Here is an 18,540-nt window from a genome sequence, read left to right as displayed (position 1 = left end):
CAGCAGCGCCCTCCCCCCCCCCCCCCCCCCCCCCGCCCCAGTCTCTGTCCCCCTCAATCAAGCCCAAACCCTCCTTTCATCACAGAGGGGGAACCCTCTCCTCCAAACTTCCTGCTGCCCAACCACCACCAGGCTCTCTCACTTCAGACAGTTCTCTCTGCTTCTAACTCAATCCTTCCGCGGCTTTGCTATCAGAACCACTGTGTCCTGCTGTGACAAGGCAGTGCTGCTGGAGCCATTCTAAGAGGTACTGATTTGGGAAAGCAACAGGGACTTGGAGGAAACATTTATTTACTGTTTGCCACACTGAGAGCTCTGCTTTAAAATTTATTCCTTGAATCAACGTACTGATTGTAAGGCCCGAGATGGCCAAAAAATGTCACCTATACATACCTGCCTCCGAGTCCTGCTACACAAATCAGCAACCACACCCTGCACCCTGACCCCTGCCCCTCCCCCCTCCTCAAACTGCCTCCTAGTCCAGAAAAGCAAAGGAACTAAAAACAGCAGCTGGGAGCTCAGTTGACTCACCCAGCATAATCATCTCCTCCAGAATCTCCCATCTTCTCCCAGGGTTTTTGCCAACACAAAGTAAAAGAGAAGCACGAGATCTTAAAACACACACAAAAAACAAAAAGCCAAAAACTCTCAGCATTGATGCAACAGCCTTGCTACCTGGGTGCCGATTTTACCCTTTGTCTCTGCCCTTTCCAATGTGGTTTCCTAAACCATTCGTGCTGAGCTGGGAGCAGACCCAGCCCTGCGCTGGGACAAGGGCCTTCGGGGTCCCACCCAGTCCGGCACCTCCGACACTGCGAGGTGCTGAATAAAGCAAGTGCCCCTTCCCACTGCATCTTCGTCTGGAAGTGGGGAAAATGTTGCTGTCCTACTCCTCCAGTTTCAAAGAGGGAGTTCAAGGAGGAGGAAATGTCAGAAAAAACACTGGGACAAAGTTTGCTGCCCCAGAAGTCACCATGGCCAGAGGTCAGAGCTGAAGCAGAAGAAAAGACGCCGCCTAAGGACATCGCGGCACACTCGCCTCGGAACTGTCCCCACCTAGCTGGGCTACAATGTGGCTGCTCCACCTAAGTGACCAATAGAAACTCAACGGGCTGGTCTTTCCACAAATCCGACTGGGGTGCTCGCTTCCTCCCACAGCAGAACATTAAAAACCAAGCAGGCGAGGGCACCTGTTTCCAGTGCCACCTGCAACGGGTCAGATCGGTCAGAATGGAGAGTTCACTCTCACCTGGCCAGCAGAACAGTCACGGGAAGTGAGTACAGCTCTCTGGCAAGCTTTGTGGGGAGGAAGCGGTGTGTGTGTTTCTTTTGGTCACTGTCATTTGCATACAGCAGGACAATTTTTGTGATAGATGGTGCTGTGACTACAAAGTAACGAGGACACTTCCATAAGCACATGCAAATCTCTTGCAGCTACCAAAGAAATCCCCAGCTTGCCAAGAGTTCTGCTCTGAAAAGGAACTATTTACCCATAGAAACGTGTTAGAAACAGAGGCTGTGTCCTCGGGCCAGCCCCTGAGGGCCCACCATTGTAGCTGAATAGTCGATTAACCATATTTAAGATCTTAACCACAGTCCACAGCAGGGCAATGAGTTCTGTGTTCCTCATGGAACCTAGGAACTTTTTTTCTGCAAGCAGCATGGGCAGCAGAAATGGGGCTCCCTAAACTTCAAATCCTGGGTGACGGCTTGAAACAAGAGGACTTGAGGTAAAAGAGGGTTACTTCGAAGTATTTGGGGTGGCTGAGCAGGGCAAAAGGTCTAAGGCAGCGGTTTCCAACGTGGGACACATGCCCCACAGGGGGGCAATTTGATTTTTAAGGGGGGCAATTCGAAAATGAGTTATTCACAGTAAACTTTCTGCATTTCTTATGGTTCTAGAGGCCTCATACATATTATATAAGTATGTATTGTGACATATTTATGCATTTCAGTTCTCTATTATGTTTTGAAACTATTTTCTATTTTTTTCATATTATTATTATTTTTTAAAACAATTTCTTAGTGATTTCTTCCTCAGTACTTCAACTGTCCTTTTGTTCTTTTATTTTTCTTTTCATAGATGCCATGTTCTTTGGAAGCTTGTTTAGACCAAGTTCATGGCCTTTTAGGCTTCCTCCACATGAATAGTTCACTTTTTGAATGAGAATTATATGTCACAGGGGGGCATCAGGTAGAGATGCTTAGGTGGGGCATGGGCAAAATAAGGTTGGGAACCACTGGGCTAAGGAGATATGAACCAGGTGGAGATGAGGAATGAGGCTGGAGAAGAGGAACCGTGAGTGGATACTGCCTTGCAGGGGGGAAGGGCTAACTAAGAAAGGCCGGGAAGAACTTCCAGCTAGAGAGAGAACCAAAGGGAGCCTGGGGCAGTTCCCTGACGCAGCAAAGAGCAAATGCTCTTTAGAACAGTCTCCCTGCTTGGCAACCGAAGCCGGGACATGCCTCATATCCACCTCACCAGGCCCGTCACTGCTACTGCGGTCTTGACCCTGGGCCAAGGGCAGACTGCTGGACCCTATTGCTAAGGGGCCACAGGGGCAGGTGCCTTGGCTAGCTGGCCAGATCAGTGGTCAGAAGAGAAGACTGGAAAACACAGCTTCTCAGTCAGACTGAGTACATGTCGGCTTCTGGCTTTAGGCCTAGGTTGCCCCCAAAGCCACGCACTGTTGTTCATTTTTGGTGACAATGACAGTCCTACTTCAGGGTGCCCTAGCTGTCTAGGCACTTGGCCTAGGAGTAGAGTATGGTAAAAGAGATGACAGCCATTTTCCATTACAAGTGTCTTCTTAAAAAGCACCTTTTAGCCGAACCGGTTTGGCACAGTGGATAGAGCGTCAGCCTGCGGACTCAAGGGTCCCAGGTTCGATTCCGGTCAAGGGCATGTACCTGGGTTGCGGGCACATCCCTACTGGGGGCTGTGCAGGAGGCAGCTGATCGATCTCTCTCATCGATGTTTCTAACTCTCTATTCCTCTCCCTTCTTCTCTGTAAAAATTCAATAAAATATATTTTTTAAAAAAAAAGCAACTTTTAGCCTGGCCTGCATGGCTCAGTGGTTGAAGGTCGACCTGTGAACTAGGAAGTCACAGTTCAATTCCTGCTCTGGGCACATGCCCAGGTTGTGGGCTCGATCCCCAGTGTGGGGCATGCAGGAAGCAGCCGATCAATGATTCTCATCATTGATGTTTCTGTCTCTCTCTTTCCCTCTCCATTCCTCTCTGAAATCAATAAACATATATTAAAAAATAAATAAAAAGCGCGTTTTACCGTTAATTCATCTTTTCGGAGAGTCCTAGGAAGAAAGTCTCTCGGAGAAGGGAGTGTCTGGAAAAGGCCGGCTGAGCCCTGGCCAAGGCAGCAGGGAGGCGTGGGCTGGAGGGTCTGAGGATTCCGACCTCTGTGATCGGAAGCTGGGAGCGGGGCTCTGTACACACCAGCTCATGAACTAGGACCACAATGAACAGGTGGGGGGGGCGGGAAGAGGGCCACTTTGGGGCATTGTTAGATGCACTATCACACCGACTGCAGACAAGAGCAGGCTGGTTGTTTTGAAGGAGGCAGGCAGCCAAGTCTGTAGCTCTTCACCTCCAAAGAGGGCAGGGAAGAAAGGGTGGCTACAAAAGGAATACAGATCTTCCCCAACAAATCCTGAAGGGTAGCTCTACTTGCCAACAGGCATGGTGGCTTAAAGAAAGACCTGAAGACGGAGAGAAAGACACCACCCAGACATCTCCGGTTGGCAGACTCTAACTGGGCAGCAGGAAGCCACTGCTGCCCATTCTGTTGTTGTCTAGTCCGTACAACCACCAACAAAGACCCCAAGACATAAAGGGGTCTCTATCAAGAGAAAACAGATTTTTAAAAGTCAGAATTGCTGTATATCCAACACCATCCAAAACACTCAGAAGAATGCTGACATACACTAAATGCTCATGACATACTCGCTATTATTGTAATAATTCCAGATGCTTTCCTAACTTACTCTGTAGGTTGCCAGAAAAAGATATGGGGAGGGAGGTGGATTATAAAAAAAGGCTTTGGGCTTTACCTTATTTACCCAATGATCACCACAAATGCTCTATACATGTAAAAAGAGATGAACCTTTTGAACTGGCCTAGAGCTCCAGGGTCAAAGGCCAAGTTCTATTCGCACAGCTCGTACTTGAGCCTGGGTTTCTTGCAGAACCAGAAAAAGTCTCCAGCAGCTAAAATGTTTTATCCCCTCCATAAAAGTCCACTCTACTCTCCCCCGATAAAAAGCACATGAAACATACACATCCCACCCTAGGAAAATCCAGAGTATACAACACAGTTCTTGAGACATACAAGCGTTTCTAGATAGAGGGACCTAGAAACTGCAAATCAGTGTCACAATGGGAAATGTGACTCGCATTTAAGAAACACACACAGACACACGTGTGGCTAGAGTCCCCGATTGTTATGTGCTGAAGAGCACTGCCTCTTCAGTTGTGAGAGGGGGGAAACGTGTGTGTGTGTGTGTGGTGAGAATTGAGCTCCACTTCCATCTCCTGAGTGTCTCTGGGTGGAGACTCTTCCATGGCAGCCAGGCTCCCACCGCCAGCTGTCCTTCAGGCAACACAGCAAGACCACCGTTTGGGAAGATGGGATTGTTGGTGTTGGGTTTTGTAGCCCATGAACTGGCATACACGTATCTGTCTCGGGGGCAGTTTCCTGAAACAGCTACATGCCCCGGCCCCCGGCCCCTCCAGACAGGATGTGAGAGACAGGAGAAAGAGAAATGAGATGCCAGGAGTCAAAATGCAGGGACAAAAGGCAACAAGGAATGAAACTGTCTTTTCCTCATTCCTGTCAATGGCAGCTGACTTTTCCTGCCTGGTCCTCCCTGAGGACCACATTCACTAGCACTCTCCTTCCTCGGCAGACCCCGGCTTCCTCCTGGCATCTCCCCTTCACCCTGTCAGCTCTACCCCATCAAGTGCCTGTGTATCTAAAGCTGATGCTGGTTACCCCATGAAGAGATAACCAAGGTCATGTGAGCTGGCCTGACACGTTCTGCTGTACTTGTTTATAGGCAAGAGGATTAAAACAACCTGTCAGGGGAGGGAAGGGGGCAAACCCTGTACACAGGGCAAGCACTGGGAACACAGCACAGAGGCCTTCCGCCAAGAAATCTTTTGCTCAAATATAAAGCAGAAAGCTCTCACCAAACACCAAACCAGCTAACTATGCCAAATACCACTTATGATCCAGTGACCTTGAGGCACTGTTCAACTTTTTCCATGTTTTTTGTAAGAAAGGTTTGGGTTTGTTAGCGGCTGGGAGAGAATACAGGGATGAGCAACACAAACCCAAAAAATTAGTACCCGAGCAAAGCTTTCCTGGCCCACCACGAGATGTGATGAGAGCTTAAGAAGGGAGTGTTCAGGGCACATTTGGATAAAAAAAGCACTCGGCTCCCAGATGCCCAAATGCCCAGTCAGAAGTCCAACCACCAAAACGGAACTCCCCGTGACCACTTCTTGCCCCACTCACTCCAAGTCAGACCTGGAGACAAACTGGGTACAGCTCTAGGGCAGAGGTGCTCAGGCAGCAGCGAGTCGAGACCAGGTCAGGGTGTCCTCTCTAACCAGAGGGTCAATCTGACAATGACAGCACCAGCGAGAGACCCAGCAAGAGGGGAAGGTGGTCAGCACCCGAGCCGGTGGCTCCGGTGGCTCCAGGCAGCTAGGCTCTCCCCAGCAGGCCGCGATGCTGGGCCTGGCTCTGCAAAACTGCCTGTCACAGCCCCTGAACACCGAGTCCCCCCCTCGCAGCAAGCTTGCACTGCTCTGCTCTGGTCTGTGCTGTAGGCGCTCAAGCCTTAGCAGCAAGAGGATGTTTCCATGTGGGTGTTCCCAGGGCTGGCCGAAGAGGTCAGCAGAAGAGGGTGAGGGTGTCCCTTCTCTAGCCAGCCAGAGGGGGAACATGATACACCCGCCGGCCACCTGTGCTCCCCTCTCCAGCATCCCCTTTCTAACAACAGAGCAGCTACCACTTTCCTAACCTTCCTCAGAAAACTGAAGGTAGTAAGTCCAGCTTAGAAACTAAAGCAACTGGCTTAGAAAAAAGGGGATATTGTGCTGTAGGAGATTCCAAGAATAAACTCGACCACCCACCAAGCTCCTCTGAAGAGCAGGAGTATTTAGAAGTGCTTTCCGTTTCTCCAAGTCTTAAAGAACAAGGTGGCTTAGGCACACACATACCTGGCTGGGCCACTACCTCCCCTACAGAGCCCTGGTCTCCCTACACCAGGGTAAGTCCACACCTGCCACAGAATTGCAGGCCGAGGCGCAACGTACTCCCTGTTCACATACTCACAAGCCCATTAATCTTCCTCCAGATCGCTGCTGCCATGCAGAGCAGTGAGGCGGGCTGAGTCCCTGAGTCCGGCTCCAGAGCCAGTCACTCCAGTTTACCGGCAGTGTTGCAGGGGTGAGGAGGGGGAGGGGGAGGAGGAGGAGGGAGATTATGATTCTCTATTTTCAAACCCCGCCCCTAAAACCAGGGAGGACAGCAGCTGGGTTTCCCTTTAGGGAGAGCTCCAAGCTCTGGGCACTCCAGAGCCCGCCAGCCGCATACGAACTCTGGGGAATGTGCACATCAAACGCGCTGGGAAAGCAGGGGAGCCGCCGGGGAGCAGGGGCTGGGCTCCCGCCAAGAACCTTCAATGGCTCTCCTATCAGAACTGGAACATACCAGGAGGTGGGCAGCTTCATGGTCTCTGGGAGGGGCAGGAGGGGAAACAGTAAAAGCCGGGCTAGCCTGGGAACAAGACTCACTCGCTGGCAGGAGAGAGGACAGCCCAGCTGTCTACAGGGCAACATCTGTATACAGTCAGAAGTGAAACGCCGCCCATTACACCGAGGCACGCTTTGCCGCTGGGCCCTGAACCCTGCAGTTTGGAGCTGGGTCATTTCTACAAACCTCTAGTTAAGGGCTGCCTCTCAAGCACAGGAGGGGAGGGGGACTCTCACTGGCTGTGTTGTGCAGTCAGTCAGTGACCAAGGGCAGAGCAGAAGCCACAGATGATGGCGCCTCCCACGGGGAGGGGAGCCCCTCCTCTGTCAGCGCAGAGCCGGAGGCTGCCACAGAGAGGTGCTGTTTAGCGAGAGAAATGTCTGCCAGGAGAGGCAGGCGGGATGCCACCAGGTGCTTCCTCTTTCTCACCAGGTGCTACCATGGGCCTCCACGGGCTGCCTCTGAAAAGCCTGCAGAACCCGGGGGCAGCACTGGGCTGTGAGTCGTCACCTCCCCGCCCCCAATGAAAAGAGGAAAACCGGTGCAGACCCCTGGGCCTAAAGGAGTCCCACAGGGTCCTCAGCCAGCCCTGCTCCAAAGCTAAAACCAGTCCTCCTGCCAGGACAGATGCCTAGAACAGCCTACTCTCCACCCAACCCACAGCCAGTCCCTTTTCTCTACACCACATGGTTTGGGGGTGGGGGAGACACCAACAGTCATCTCAGCAGGGCACCCAGCACTGGGACAGGAAGTGATGGCTTCATATTCACAGCACCACTTCAACGTGTGTGTGTGCGCGCACACACACACACACGCGCGCGCGCGATTTACATATCCATGTGTGTATATGTACATATGTGTATGTACATTTCTGTGTGTGTGTATATACGCAGACATGTAAAACTAATTTTCAGACCCACATGACTCCTGTTCCCGGCCTGCAGCTCCAGCCTCACCCTGGCCCCTTCCCAGAATCTCTCTCTGGGCTCCCACCACTGGTCTTCAAATGCACAAAGTTCTCAGAGCTCCAGGCCTCTGCTATACAGCCTCTTACCCCACCCCCACCCCCACCCCGAACACTTTCCCTCCCGAAGCTGCTCACACTCTTCTTCCTGGTTGGCCTCAGCTCAGATACCACTTCCTGCAGGAAGCCTTCCCTGCTCCATCCCTGATTTCACAGGGCCCCTCAGTGCGTCTCCAGGTACCTGCAGGTCAGCCCTTCCCACACTAGGTAGGACTTCACTGCTTGCTGAGTGGCCTGTCTCCACAGCTCTTGGTGACTGTCTTGTTCACCATTACACACAACTGAGAGCAGCCTAAGGGAAACTTCTAGCTAGGACTTACTAGTAAGTCATCTCTGTGTCCTCAGTGCCAGGTACCGAACAGGCTCTGAAGAAAGGCTTTCCTAATTCATAAGGAAAGTCAGGATCAGGGTCTTCCTGCTTTTTCAGAGGGACTCCTCACCTAACAGCACAACTCCTTTCCGTGTGACCCTCCAACTGTTAGGGTGCAGTGCGCACTGCGCAAACCCGCTCCCGGGGGCTCCTGGCATGGACAGGCTTTCGGAACTCCTCTCCGTGGGTCAGCAGGGGCCTGCATGCCCAGCCCAGCTTCTGCCATGAGGTCTGCAGGTGGCCCCACATAGCCCGTCTAAGCAACAGGAATGCCTTTGAAGTGGAAGCAATCGGGGGACAGTGCCAAGGTCCCCAAGGGAGTGCAACTCTAGACCCAGCTCCGCCCAAACAAGTTACATAACCTTGAGCAAGCCACTCGCCCTCTTGGGACCTGTGTCTCCACTTGCAAAATGAGGGGCTGGAGATGAGCTCTGAGGGTCTGTCCCATGTGGATGTGAGGGCTCTCGGTGCCTCTGTGCTCACAAGCCTTCCAGGCCTGTGTGTCCCTGAGACCGGAGCAGGAAGTGGGCATAGTCTGCACGTCCTGAAGACCACATCCTGACCTTGGTTTATAACAGTTCAACCTGCCAAAAAGTCTGGCCCCATAGTGTCACCTCATCTAACAGGGCTGAAAATCAACCTACACGACCACTCCAGACTGAGCAGCACTACAGTCCTGAACCCAGTGTGCCCTAGGGAAGGACCCTTTCCCTCCCCAGACTTCATTTACCCACAATTTACAAGCTCCTCACCCTTCCCAGCTCTCTGCATAACATGAATGTGGCCACAGGCGCAGGGAAAGGCGCTATGACACAGTCTATTTCCAGGAGCCCCAAGGCCCTGCGGTCTGAGCCGCTCTGAGTAGGCGCAGCGAGGGTCTGGGCACACCTCGCACCTGCCCCACCCGGAGCATGGCTCCCGCAGCTCGGCTCCTCCAAGGGCTCCTGGGTGGGTGCGGGCCTGCCCACCGCGGGTAGGTGATCCAGGAGGAGAAACTGACTTGGCAAAGCCCAGCAGCAGCAGTTTCAGTCTCCCTACCTGGGCGGCGGGGGGGGGGGGGGGGGGGGGGGGGGGGGGGGCGGGTCCAAGCAGACCAGTCCAACAGGTCCTTTTCCACCACCCGACACAGCCGGGCCTCCTGCGCCAGCTCAAAAACAGGAGCGTCAAAAGTCAGGTGGAGCTTTCACACCCTGAGTCACAAAGACAGGGAACCAGGAAGAAGAAAATGGGTCTGTTTCTCGCTCTTGCCCTATTCACAAACGTGGTCCCTGATCTCCTCACAACTGTGGGTCAATTCAGAAAAGCAAATGATCTCCCCTGAGACGCTCAAGACAAACCTGGGTCCTCACAGCAGCAGGCGCTGGGGCTGTGCTGCTTCCTGTCCAATCTCCGGAGCTTTCCTCCTGCTATGAGCAGCTCCAGCCTTGGACACACCACACGATCTCTCCAATCCCGACACAATCCCACCCCTCAGTGTACTTCTAATTCACCCGTCGTAAAGGGGGCAGGATGAGGCCAATTTAACCAGAAGCCCGAGGTCAAGGCAAGAAGAGAACTTGGCAAAACCAGGTGGGCTTGGCTTCCTGGCTCTGGTCCCTACTTCTAAAGGCCAGACAGGGTTTTCTCAGCCCTGCAATCTCCTCTGAGTTCTTAACCCAGTGATGGCGTAAACGTCCCCCCTCATCCTGAAAAAGTCACTAATGTACCTATTAAGACACTGTGACTTACATGGCCCAAAACTGGATAGATACAAATCAATATGGACACACTTCCCCAAGTGTGGTTACAAGTGGAGAATAATGCCCGTGTTACAATTTAGCTTATGTCACAAATAATTGGAAGATGACCACACACAAAGCACTCTGAAGACTGAGGGGAAGGAAGGGACGCAGAGAAGGATAAAATACAGCCCAAACTTCAAAAGAGTTGATTCGCTAGTAGGAGATATGAGCACAAATCACACAGTCCGATATGGGACCAAATCCAGGAACTAAAGTTACCGTCTACCTATTCCGCCCAACTTGCTAAAAGGCTGTGGCTTCTGTTATTTCTCAGAGGAGCCATGCTTCGGCCGAGAGGTCTGCAGACCCCAGGCTCACTTCTCGCTAGGACCGGAGTGCAGCCAGGCGAACTAAACCCTGGGGCTTCGGGAATGGGGCTGCTGGTGAGAGCTGTGCCATGCCGACATGGGAGAGCTAACCCAAGGAGACTCACTGAAGAAGCAAGCACTGAGCTCTCTTTATCTCACCCCAATCTGGAAACTAGGGACAAGCCCAATACGCAAGCCAAGATGACATGGGAAGAGCATAAACACAGTCAGAAAGTTGCTCAGGACTTAGGTTATAGAAATAAAGTCAGAAAAAGCCCCTAGCAACAGAACACGAGAGGGGAAGCGCTGGAAGGAATTTTTGTTGTTAATCCTCATGCAAGGATATTTTTCCATTGACTTTTAGAGAGTTGGGGGCTGGGGGAGAGAAACATTGATGTGGGAGAGATACATCAATTGGCTGCCTCCCACATGTGCCCCGAGCTGGGCCGGGGGTTAAACCCACAACCCAGGTACATGCCCTTGACCGGAATTGAACCCGAGGCCCTTCAGTACGAGGTCTGCCACTATAACCATTTGGCCACACCATCCCTGGCTGGAAGGAATTCTTGAAGCTTTGCATCCAGGGCCACCATATCTCAACGCTGGCTGTGACTAGGGAGGCACAGTTATGTAGTTTTCCTTTTATTTCCCAATTGTATGCGGTCAACCCTGGTCTCCTTCCTTAATTCCCTTTCAATCAGTGCTGTAGCTCAGTGTACACGGATACCAGGTTTTAAACTGTGCCCTTACCCATCAGGCTACCAGCAGTGTCAGAACTCTTCTGGAAGGTAGTAGGGAGGAATAGCTGGTAGCAGGGAGGAACAACTACTAGTACTAATTCCTGAACGTGCTTGGGAAGACATAAAATTCCCCAGACAGAAGATTCTATGCCATCTTAAAAGAAAAAAAGTCAGTTAATTCAGAGCCCAGGGATTGAGGCTCAAGTGTCCTCCATTGAGAGAAAAAAAAAAATTCTGAAGCTAGACCTATCTTAAAAATGGGAAAAGCTGGTGAGAGATTTGGTCCAAATATCACCTCAAAAAGAAACCGCTTCCTGGAAAAAAATGTTTTAAGTGGGTATGGGGGACTGGGGATTGGTTTGTTTAAAATCTTTCCCGTACAGTCGACAGCAGATTAGCTTCACAAGACTTTGTGGAATGGGTTTACCATGAAGAATTCCATAATGTAAGGATTCTGAACGTGCAACTGGAGCTCGGCACCTAGACATCTATTATTGAGAAAAATTCTCACGCCCCAATCACAATGAAGGTGTAGCATCAGTGTCTGACATTTTGTCACCGAGGACTGGTCTTAACACTGTGGCTTTGGCAGCTTGCCCTATCGGCTGTTTCACAAGCAGTTTCTGTAGTTTTAAGAAAGGCAGGGTGTTTGCTTTTAAACACTATCTGAAAAATATATTTCAAAATAGAGTGCAACCATTCCACGACAGAAAGGAGGGAATGGAAACCAACCACATAAAGGAATTGGGTGCTACCGGACAGAAAGGGAGCACGCCAGGGGTGCCAGGGAGGAGAATAACGCCCGTGTTATTCATCACCTGCACCAAAATGGCACCAAAAGCTAACCGAGTGCCTCTTACTACCAAGTCAGAAAATAAAGACACAGAACCTTGGTCGGCGTGCTCAGTGGTTGGAGCCCTGGCCCGTGCACTGAAGGGTCGAGGGCTAGATTCTGTCAAGGGCACGTATCTGGGTTGCAGGTTCAATCCCCAGCTCCAGTCAGTGCGCATGTGGGAGATAAATGTGTCTCTCTCACATAAATGTTTCTCTCCCTCTTTTTCTCTTGCTCCCTCCCCACCCCTCTCTAAAAAAAAATTTTTTTTTAATCAATGGAAAAAATGTCCTCGGTGAGGATTAACAAAAAAATAAAATAAAATATAAGAAGGATATAGAAATGGCATTAAGGACATGAGACTAATAAATGAAAATCCTTATAGAGATCTTCATCTCTCCAAAATAAATTTACCTGGCTCAAATCTGTTTGTTTAAAAACAAAACAACCCCAACAGTTCCACACCAATGCAAAGGACTGTCACATCTAATCAATTAGCAGCCACGCCTCTCTGCCAGCGTGAGGTGGTAATTAAGGTAGAGTTTTCTCCCTGGGAATACCAGGACAGAAGGGCAGAGCCCCTGTGGACCTAACCGATTATGACAGCCTTTTCATTAGCAAGGAAACGCTGCCGTGCACTCTCCGAGGAGGCAGTGGCCCGCATCCCTGAAGCGCACCTGTGCGCACGGCAGCTACCTCTGCCGAGACAAAACGTGCAGGATGGGAAGGGGGAGAGGGAGAACCACTCGTGAGGAAGCTGTGCTTGTCAGAGTAATGGATGTGGGCCTTGGTTTTCCACTGTAAGAAGAGATGGGTTCTAAGTAATTTAGAAATGGCATCTCACCGTGATCCTGGAGACATGAATCAGGTTGGAACACAAATACAATCAGACAGTCCAACTCCCTCTTTCTCTGCTAGGGCAGCAGAGGGGCGTAAGTGGATAAATGATGCTTACACCAAGGGCAGCAGCTCAACCCTTTATCCTTGTAGCTGAAAACGGGCTCGAAATTTTAGGACTTTGTGAATAAAAATGAAAACTTCTAACAGGACCAAAGAAAAGGCACTACTGCCAGTGTGAGACAAGCAAGTAAATCAAACCATAAACTCCAGTCAACTGAAACTGCACAGGGGCACACAGCAACCACTCTCCCAGAAACAGCACGGACGCTCGGAGGACGGCCTGGGAGCTGCGGGACTGGCTTCGGGAGAGAAGGGAGCCCAAGAAAGACAAAACAAATGCCAACAGGAGTGGTGGCAGATTACAGGCAACGGGGAAAGACACAGCAAGATGGCCAGAGTTCCGCTCCCAGGACGGAGCTGGCAGGTCCCAAATGCACACAGAGGCCTGGCACTACCAGCTCGGTGCTCAGTGCCCGTGGCAGTCAGGGGCAGAAGCAAGTAGCTCTGGGCCTCTCCATGTGTAAGGGGCACATGGAGGGTTGCAAAGAGAGAACGTTAGTTTCATTAAGGATAAAACATCTCCAACTAAGAAACACAGACAAAAGCTTTCTCCTCTTTTTCTTTTTTTGTGGGGAAAGGGGAAGTGCTTACAACAAAGAGCCCTAGAATCCCAGCCTTTCACGGGGGCTACAGTGCAGGACAGTCAAATCCAGGAATCCAAACTGTCCTCTTCAGCGGGGACTTACTTGTTCGTTACCAATTTTAGGTCTCAGGACTCGTTTTTCTCAAGGGGTTCTTAAAATTCCAGATGAAAAGAAATAAAGAGGAGGAGAAGAGCCAGGATTAAGTAAGTTTTTTAGTTTCCCACAGCTCTTGTATGGTATAGTCAAGACCAGGGAGGTAAGCCAGAGAGCAGCACCACCGTGTCTCCACCACCTGTGCCACTTTGGCAATAGGCCACCAAGGGCAGAAAGAAACAGTCGGAGCCCATGCCCGACTCTAAAGCCAACGAGGGAGACGTTTTACCCAGCACTGACTGGAAGCTAATGAGAAAGGATCAACCCATGTCCTACTGTCCGGGCACAACTGAAGCCAGAGCCGAAGGGTTCGCCACAGTCAAGAAAGTTTCGTTTGACACCAACGTACATGGCAGACCACTTGGGTTTATTACCTTAAACAAGTTACTCAACATTTCTGGGCCTGTTTTCTCATCTGTAAAGTGGGGAAAATAATAAGACCTACTATCTCACAAAGATCAAATGAGTTAATGAATGTAAAACAGCTAAGCGAGTACCTGGGACAAAGTAAGTGCTCAGTAAACGTTGGCTATTATGTTTATAGCTAAAGACACAGCTATAAACACTCAAGGCATACCATGCCCCGTGAGAGAGAATGGGTTGGGGCACTGTCTACCCTTAAAGTACCCAACCACTTAGCGAATGTAGGGCCAACAGGAGACACCGTGACTGAGTCATTGCCTTAGCTAACAGAGTGAACAAATCCTTTTTGAAAGCAAGAGTCTATCTTCTGTACAGACCAACGGCCAAAGAGAGGAAAAAGCACATCAAGTTCAATTCTGGAATTGAAATGAAAGCCACATGTGAATCCAAGAAGAAATATGCTTTGTGTAAAAAGCACAGGATTGCGGGACTTGCTGAGTGACAGGAAATACTAGTAGAGCTATAATCCTGCCAAGTCTGTATGTAGACTCAAACTGATATAAGTGAAGCACTTGATGAAACAGGTTTTTTTTAATGACTCTGATGAGAAGTGATTCTGAACAAATGAGATCAGTCTAAAAAGATTTGCTTAAACCTAGTCCAAGCAACTACTAGAGCGAGGCCCAAAGGTCTGCTAGTAACCACACTGAGGGAAGCTCTGATACGTTAGAGGCACTGCAGGAATCAGAGGATGAGTATAAGCAAAAGGACATGGTCGAGAATGATAATACAGCCAGTGTAACTTCACCTGTCTCTCAGGGAATCATCACACAAAGATAAAGTCCACACACTGGCACACACACCAAATCTGCTCAAACAGGGCTCACAAAGGGTTAAGTACAGAAGAAATAGCAACAAAGTGTGTTGGCTCTACAGCCTGGGGGGGTTGGGAGGGTGGTGGACATACTGCTGGGTGCTCTGGCCTTGGTGACTGGCGGAGCCTATCGGCCTTCAGCTATTGTAGGCACAAGGTTCTTCAAGGTTAGAGGCTAAGCAAGCTTTGCAGTTTTCAAATTTGGAATTGACCAATAGCCAATTTATAAGTTTTTAAAAAAAACCTACTGTCATAATGAAATCCAAGTAAGCCAAATGATCTTTTTAATGGAATAAAAAAAAAAAAAAAAAAAAAAAAAAAGGCCAATACTCTGTATTAGGAGGAAACAAGCCAACTTTGGTCAAAGTCCCTGAGAACCAGCTTCCTCAGCTAGAAGGACTGCAGACCAAAGCAGCAGAGTGCCTTCCAGGAGCCCAGCCAGGACTGGGAATTGCAAAACAAAGGCTCACTATGAGGTCATTGCAAGTAACCAGCCAATCAAGGCCAGGGAGATCCACCCCATGCTTGTCTGGGAACCTTTACATTCTTAATTATAAGGACCTCAAATAGCTTGTTTATGTGGGTTATAGCTACTGTATTATAATTAAAACAGAGAAAATATTAAACTATTAATTAATTTAAAATAATACTAAACCCATTACAACTACATCTTAATAATTATTTTTCAATATATCAACTTAATACATATCATCATAAAATCTAAGTTAATCATTTTTTAATTTAGAGGAAAGGAGAGAGGGGAGGGAGAGAGATCAATGTGAGAGAGAAACATCAATCAGTTGCCCTCCATACACACCCCGACAGAGGATTGAACCCGCAACCCCAGGTAAGTGCCCTGACCAGGAATCAAACTGGCAACCTCTCTTGGTGTACGGAAAACAATCAATTGAGCCTCTCTGGCTGGGCAAATCCAAGTTAACTTTTAAAATGGAATTAAAGCTAAAATATGTGGATGAGCCTTGAAAACATTATGCTAAGTGAATTGAGCCAGACACAAAACAACAAGTATTGTATGATTTCATTTACATGAGTTATCTAGAATAGGAAAATTTTATACGTAAGTATAATAGAAGCTCCCAGAGGCTGGGGGCAGGGTAGATGGGGAGTGATTATTTAACTGATAGCGAGTTTCTGTTTGGAATGATGAAAAAGTTCTAGAAATAGTGGTGATGGCTACATAACATTGTGAATGTACTTAATGCCACTAGACTACACTTAAAAAATTATTAAAATAAATTATATGACCCAGCTGGTGTGGCTAAGTGGTTGAATGTCAACCTATGAGCCAGGAGGTCATGGTTTGATTACCGGTCAGGGCACTTCCCCGGGCTGTGGGCTTGATCCCCAATGTGAGGCGTGCAGGAGGCAGCCAATCAATGATTCTCTCATCATTGATGTTTCTATCTATCTCTCCCTCTCCTTCCCTCTTTGAAATCAATAAAAATATGTTTTTTTTAAAGTAAATTATATGTTATGTGTATTTTACCACAATAGGGGGGAAAGAATTAAAGCACAAGGCCATGAGAAAATTTCAGACTACCGTAACTGAGGAATGTTCTATAGAACACTGACCAGTATTCTTCAAAACGAGTTCTGAAAGACACAGAAAGATTAAGAAATTTCACAGATTTGAGGAGACTACACAGACATGACAACTAAATGCAATGTGGGATTCTGGGCTGGATCCTGGAACAGGAAAAGCACTTCAGTGGGAAAACTGATGAAATCTAAATGAGTTCTGCACTTTGGTTAATAGCATTGTACCACGATTAATTTTTAGTTTTGATACATGCTCTATGGTGAGAATGGTAACATAGAGGGAAACTGGGTGAAGAATGTACAGGAATTCTTTGGACTATTTTTGCAACTCTTCTAAGTTTAAAATTATCTCAAAATTTAAAAAATAAAATTTAACAGTTAAAAGAAACTCACCAGGCCAATGCTATGTGCTCAAAGGAAGAAATGAGCCAAGTTTGGTCAAAGTCCCTTGGGCCACTGAGAACCAGCTTCCTCAGCGAACCCAGACAGCACGCCAAGGCGGCGAGTGGCTTCCTGAGAGCCAGTCGGGGCTAAGTAGGGGCTGGGAATTGCAAAATGAGTTTTTATGAAATTACCAAGAAATTGACCAACCAAAGCCAGAGAGAATTAACTCAAGTTTGTCTACAACCATGATTCTTACACTGTTTGATTTCAGAAACCCCTTGTACTATTAAAAATGATTGAGGCCCCCAAAAACTTTTGCTTATATAGACTGTATCCATTAATTAATACATTAGAAATTGATATGAGGAAAGATTTAAATATGTACCCATTAATTTAAGAGAACATTCATAAACCCATTACAGGTAAACCTGAGTTTGTTTTTTTAATACAGGGAGCTTATTTTTTTAAAATATATTTTTATTTATTTCAGAGAGGAAGGAAGAAGGAGAGAGAGAGAGAAACATCAATGATGAGAGAGAATCATTGATTTGCTGCCTCCTGCACACCCTCTACTGGGGAACGAGCCTGTAACCCAGGTATGTGCCCTTGACCAGAATCAAACCTGGGACCCTTCAGTCCACAAGCCAACACTCTATCCACTGAGCCAAACTAGCTAGGGCCTGAGTTACTTACTTTTAATGAAAAAACTATATTTTCCAAACCACAACTTCACACACACCAAAGAAAGTGCCTGAGGAACTGATCTTATAATGCAATCAAAAACACAATGCCAGACCAAAAATCTAAAAAACCAAGTATTAACAAACAAAAGAAACAAAAACAAAAAAGAGATAAAATTAATGGAATATGATTTTTTTATGTTGTATGAAATGCCAAAGAAAAAAGAGGGGAAAAGTGGGAAAATTTGACAAAAAAAAAAAAAAGAGAGAAAAATTAAAAATAAAAGAATAAAGAGAAAATAAGAAAAAGAAACTCAAGAATAAAGAAAAAAGAGAGAGGAGCCAAGTAGCTCAGCTGGTTATAGCATAGTCCCAATACACCAAGGTTGCAGGTACGATACCAGTCAGGGCACATACACAACCAATGAATGAATAAATAAGTGGAACAACAAATTGATGTTTCTCTCTCTCTCTCTCTCTCTCTCTCTCTCTCTCTCTCTCCCTCCACCCTCCCCCTCTCTCTATTAAAAAAAAAAATCAATAATTTTTTTGAGAGAGGGAAAAGAAACAAACCAACCACAGATAAAGCAACAAACTCCTTATGAGGCCAGTTATATGTACTAAAAGAAGGACATTAATTTGGGTCAGTCTCTCAGGCTTAAGCAGAGATCATATGGGGGCTGGTAATTATAAACTAGAGCTCTTTACGAAGTCATCACAAGTAACCAACCCAAGAGGGACCATCAACTCGGGTTTTGTCTACAACAGAGGTTTTCTCGCTTTTTGGCCTCAAAATAACCTATAACCAAATAACCTATTCTTTTTTTTTTTTTTTAATATTTTATTGATTTTTTACAGAGAGGAAGGGAGAGAGATAGAGAGTTAGAAACATCAATGAGAGAGAAACATCGATCAGCTGCCTCCTGCACATCTCCCACTAGGGATGTGCCCGCAACCCAGGTACATGCCCTTGACCAGAATCGAACCTGGGACCTTTCAGTCCGCAAGCCGACGCTCTATCCACTGAGCCAAACCGGTTTCGGCAAATAACCTATTCTTAATGAAGAAACTGTACTATTTAAAAGAAAATAAGCCCGAGACTGTTTGGCTCAATGGATAGAGTGTCAGCCTGCAGACTGAAGGGT

The 18,540-nt window shown here is 48.0% G+C and overlaps 1 protein-coding gene across 10 annotated transcripts in view; it reads right to left on the bottom strand.

The window, feature by feature from the left end:
- Positions 1-18,540, bottom strand: part of MARK2 (microtubule affinity regulating kinase 2) — a 56,696-nt gene that overhangs the window by 25,053 nt on the left and 13,103 nt on the right. Inside the window, exon 1 of one of the 10 annotated variants that reach the window (XM_070427341.1) lies at positions 6,363-6,438. The exons of the other annotated variants lie outside the window; for them this stretch is intronic. Coding sequence (XP_070283442.1) covers positions 6,363-6,398 — 36 coding nt within the window. The 5' untranslated portion in view covers positions 6,399-6,438. Of the gene's footprint in view, positions 1-6,362; positions 6,439-18,540 lie in introns of those variants that run through there. 10 annotated transcript variants of the gene reach the window in all.

This window comes from Myotis yumanensis, unplaced genomic scaffold (assembly GCF_028538775.1).
Source record: "Myotis yumanensis isolate MYYU_CA2020_CCGP unplaced genomic scaffold, mMyoYum1.0.hap1 SCAF_10, whole genome shotgun sequence".
NCBI classification, from domain to species: Eukaryota; Metazoa; Chordata; class Mammalia; order Chiroptera; family Vespertilionidae; genus Myotis; species Myotis yumanensis.
The sequence above is the reverse complement of the archived record's forward strand: the minus strand, read 5'-3'. Positions and strand labels throughout refer to the sequence as shown.